We start from the raw sequence: 5068 nt of genomic DNA on the forward strand, positions 1-5068 counted from the left end.
AAGTCTCAAAGTTATTTTTATACAGTGCTTTAGACTTTCTATGTATACAATGATATTGTTTCTGCAAATAGTTTTATTTCTTCCTTTCAACTCCTTATACCTTTATTTTATTGTACCTCCAATACAATGTTGAGAAGAAGTCATGAGAGCAAACGTTTATTTCTTTTCTTGCTTCTGCTCTTAAAAAAAAAAAAAGGAGAAAACATTCAGTCTTCCGTGATTAAATATGATGTAGATGCTACTTATAAGGTTCAGAAATTTCCTTTCTATTCTTAGTTGGCTGAGAATTGAATTTTGGATGTTGAATTTTGTTAAATACTTTTTCTGCATGTTTTGAGGTAATCATATGACTTTCTTCTTTGGACTGTTGATATGATGGGCTACCTTGATTTTGGAATGTTGAGTCACCTTAACTTTTATATATTTCCGCTTTCAATTGTCAAAATTTTGTTGAGATTCATTGCATCTATATTCATTAGAGATATTGATCAACAAGTTTGTTTTCTTCATACAATCCTTTTCAGTGTGTGTGTGTCAAGGTTTTGCTGGTCTTAAAACATGAGAAAAGAAAAGCTTTTTCCTTCTCTAGTTTCTAAAAGAGTTTGCATAAAATTAGCAATACTTTTGCCTTACATGTTTGATAGACTTCATTAGTAAAACCATCTGGTCCTGGAGTTTTCTTCATGGCATAGTTTTTTTTTACACATGAAACTTAAAAAATAACTCCAGAGCTATTCAGAGTTCCCATTGCTTCTTCAGTTAATTTTACTAGGTTTTTTACTAAAGAAAGGTGTCTATTTCATATAAGGTATCAAAATTTGGCATAATATTTTTACAGTAATTTCTTACAGTAATTTTAATATCTGAGCATTTGTAATGGTCTAATACTACTAATTTGTGATTTTCCCATTTTTTACATGATCCTTCTTTTTGGTATTTGTTCATTTATTAGTATTTTCAAGGGATATAACTAAGGCTTTTTTTTTTTCTTTTATAATCGATTTATTTCCTTTTATTTACTAATTTCCTTCCTTTTACCTACTTTAAGTTCATGTTATAATTTGTTCCAAGCTTCTTAAGGTCGAAGCTTAGATCATTCATTTGGATCTTACTTCTTGTCTAATCTTAATAGTTAAAGCTATAAATTTTCCTCAAAACACTTCCACTGCCTCCTACAAAATTCATGTTCTTTTTATTACCTTTCAATTTAAAATAATTTAAGCTATTAATTGTCATATTAGGCACCAATGAGTAAGAGAAAAAGCACTCAGTGAGGAAAGTAAAATGTCTCAGGCCAGTTATAAAATAATTACACATATTAGAGTCTACATTATGAAAATGACTTAAATAAGAACACAGAAATGAAAAGCTGGCTTAAGTCTAACAAACAAAACCTAGGCATTCTAACAGAGAGTAAGTGCAGAATAAAAATTTAAGCTTCAAGTCTTTATTATCTCCAAGATTTTTATACCTAATCATAATTTTTCCATGAAACAGGAAATGAACTTGAAGATAGCATATTTCTAGAAATACCCATTGCCACTTGAAACAAGTGGATACTCTCAAATTACTTCTGTTCCAAAGTTCGAAATTACTTTCAGGAAAGTAAAAACATTAAATGTCATCTGTGCCTGGAAAGTAGAGACACGTGCACAAAAGAAAAAAATCAGAATTTCTGAATGCCAGTCTGGTTCCTGGATACTCATGGATTCTTGTCCAGCCCCAAGAAAAATATTTTTGTCACTCATTTAAAGTGACAATCCCAACAAGACTTTTCAATGCCCCTTTTATGTCCTTGTTCCTCAGGCTATAGATAAAGGGATTCAGCGTGGGTGTGACTATGGTGTACATCATTGAAGCTATTGCACTGGCCCTGGAATTTTGGGTAGTGGCAGAACTGAGGTAGACCCCAAGGCCTGTACCATAAAACAAAGACACAACTGAAAGGTGAGACCCACAAGTAGAAAATGCCTTATACTTTCCCCTTGCTGATGTAATTCTCAGTATGGAAGAGACAATCTGAGAATAAGAAAATATGATACCAGTGAGGGAAATAATGCCTATCACCACAGTTCCAAAATACATCTCTATGATACTGAGGAGGGTGTCAGAACAGGCAAGTTGGATAACCTGATTGATTTCACAGAAGAAGTGGGGAATTTCCAAGTTAGTACAGAAGGACAGTTGCAACACTAACAAACCATGTACCAAAGAGTCCAGAGCACTCAATATCCAGGATGACACCAGCAACAAGACACAGAGTCTGGGATTCATGATAACTGTGTAGTGCAGTGGATGACAGATGGCCCAAAACCGGTCATAGGCCATTACAGAAAGGAGTAAAATATCTAACTCTGCAAAAAGGATGAAAAAATACATTTGCGTGAGGCAGCCTTGATAGGTGATGATTTTGTTATGGGTGTGGATATTCAGCAGCATCTTTGGGATAATGGTAGAGGTGAAACATATATCTACAAAGGAAAAGTTGGCAAGGAAAAAGTACATGGGAGTATGGAGATGGGAGCTAGTGATGGTGGCCAAGATGATGAGAAGGTTCCCAATAAATGTGACCAAGTACATGGACAGGAACAGCCCAAGAAGAAGAGATTGCAGTTCTTCCACTTCTGAGAGTCCAAGGAGAATAAATTCTAAAACCTCTGTGTGATTTCCTGGTTCCATGTAGCTGGTATGACTGCCAAGAAACTGAAAAAAAAGAGGAATACTTTACAAAAAAAAAATAGTCATCAACCAACAGCACTACAACAGATTATAAATTTTACAAAGATAAATGCAAATACAAATATTGTATTTGACACATAAAATAAATAAAAGCCTGTATTTTGTCAATAGATCAGGTTCAGCTGAATATTCGGAGGATTAAAAATACAGCCATTCTTTCTGCCTCTGTCCACCCTTCCAAGTTAGCAAACTAATCTCTAATCATAACTACCATACCAAGACAGCACTCTTTCTACATACATTTCTCTGAGATAGAATCATCTAGTTCCTTCCTTCTCAGAGTGTGATCCATGACTAGCAGCATCACCCTCACCTGGGAGCTTGTTAGAAATGCAGCCTCAGTAGGCTGCCCCTACTGAATCAGAATCTACATTTTAACAAGTTTCCAGGTGTATTAGTTTCCTAGGGATGCCAAATTACCTAGGTAATCTTTCATAGGTAACAAATTACCAAAAACTGGGTAGCTTCAAACAACAGATATTTATTCTCTCACACTTCAGGAGGGCAGAAGCTGAAAATCAAGCCATCATCAGTAGGACTGTTCTTTCTGGAGGCACTTTCCTAGCTTCTGGTGGTTGCCAGAAATCCTTGGTGTTCCTTCGCTTGTAGAAACACCACTCCAATCTCTGCTTCCATCTTCACATCGCATTCTTCTCTCTTCGTCTTCTTCTCTTCTCATAAAGATATCAGTGATCGGATTTAGAGCCAACCCTAAATCCAAAATTATTTCATGTCAAGATCCTTAATTAACTACATTTGAAAAGACTCTAGTTTTTAACAAGGTTACATTCTGAGACTTCAGCAGGTCATACATTTTGGGGGGACACAATTCACCCCACTACACTAGGTGATTCATATACAGATACAGTTTGAGAAACACTAATCTGACAGTGGGTGCCTCCAGGGATAGGAAGTCTTTCATTTTAAGTGTTTTTCCTTTTATATTCTGCTTAACTATAACACATTACTCTTCCAAGAGCTGAAATTTCCTTTCTTGTGGTTTTTATCAGTTGCACTTAATTCTGATGTCTAAAATGAAAAGGCACCTTTGGGATATCTGTCCAGAGGATACCCTCCCCCCTTTTTAAGACATGGGCTCTGTCTCACAAATACTATGACGGGCCTGTGCAGTCAATTTTATACTGTCAAAGCCATTTGGTCAGGAGAAGACATGAGAGAAGATAGCTCAATGAGCATCTTACACCATCCCTGTGTCCCCCTTACCCATGGAATTTGGAATTGAAACTTTGAGATTGCAATTAGTTAAGTGGGACATTGGGATTCTTGTTGTGGGGTTCATATACTGCCAAGAGCATGGAGAAGCATAGAAAACCATTTTTTAGAATGAGAGGAAAGAATAATTTACTTTACACATGCAGAAAGGAGTTTAGACAAGAGACACAGTGGACTCTATGGGGATAATGGAGAGAAAAGCTGCCTCAGACCCTGGTAGTTTTCTACTTCCAAACAGACACACAGAGACCCACCATCTGGAGGGGATGGTGAACATACTGCTTAAGAGTGGAAAGTCTCCAGTCACACTACAAGCTTTGAAGCCAAAGTCTGGCACTTACTAGCTATGTGACCACAGGACAGTTACTTAACCTCTCGCTGCTTATTTTTCCTTTTCTCTTTTTGTACGTGTAAAATCAAGATCATTGTAGCACTTATACTGTTTTTCAGAAGAATAAATGAGTTACATATGTAAACCACTTGGGTCAGTGTCTACAAATCGAAGTCTTATGTAAGTTTTAGCTGTAAGCTTTATATAAGCATTATCTAATACTATCATTGGAATATAACCTTAATTATTTTTCTTTTTGTTATGCTTACCTTAATGCCTCATATTGTTTCAAGAACTATAATAAAGTTGAACATAAAAATACAATATTCATTCCTGATTTAAATGGACGTGCTTCTAAATGGGAAACCCTAGTGGCATAGTGGTTAAGTGTTACAGCTGCTAACCAAGAGGTCGGCAGTTCAAATCCTCCAGTCGGTCCTTGGAAACTCTATGGGGCAGTTCTACTCTGTCCTATGGGGTCACTGTGAGTTGGAATCAACTCGACAGCAGGCGGATTGGTTTTGGTTTTTTGGGGGCTTCTAAATGTTCTTCAGTTAGTATGATGTTGATGTAGATGTAAAATACCACATCTTCATCAGGTAAAGAAAGCTAAGAAGTTTCCTGAATACAAAAAAACACTCTGAAGGACAGAGTGGCATGGATGGGGGTCTGGGGACCATGATTTTAGGGGACATCTAGGCCAAATGGCATAACAAAGTCTGTTAAGAAAATGTTCTGCATCCCACTTTGGTGAGTGGCATCTGA

General features: G+C 36.4%; 1 protein-coding gene across 1 annotated transcript; it reads right to left on the reverse strand.

The window, feature by feature from the left end:
* Positions 1-1740: 1740 nt before the first annotated feature.
* Positions 1741-2679, reverse strand: LOC126071239 (olfactory receptor 7A10-like). Its single transcript, XM_049875477.1, has one exon. The coding sequence runs from the start codon at positions 2677-2679 to the stop codon at positions 1741-1743; it is 939 nt and encodes a 312-aa protein (XP_049731434.1).
* Positions 2680-5068: the final 2389 nt, after the last annotated feature.

This window comes from Elephas maximus, chromosome 3 (assembly GCF_024166365.1).
Source record: "Elephas maximus indicus isolate mEleMax1 chromosome 3, mEleMax1 primary haplotype, whole genome shotgun sequence".
NCBI lineage: Eukaryota > Metazoa > Chordata > Mammalia > Proboscidea > Elephantidae > Elephas > Elephas maximus.

Bases quoted from the DNA above. Each gene is read 5' to 3' on its own strand.
- LOC126071239 (XM_049875477.1), bottom strand. From the start codon at position 2,679: ATGGAACCAGGAAATCACACAGAGGTTTTAGAATTTATTCTCCTTGGA.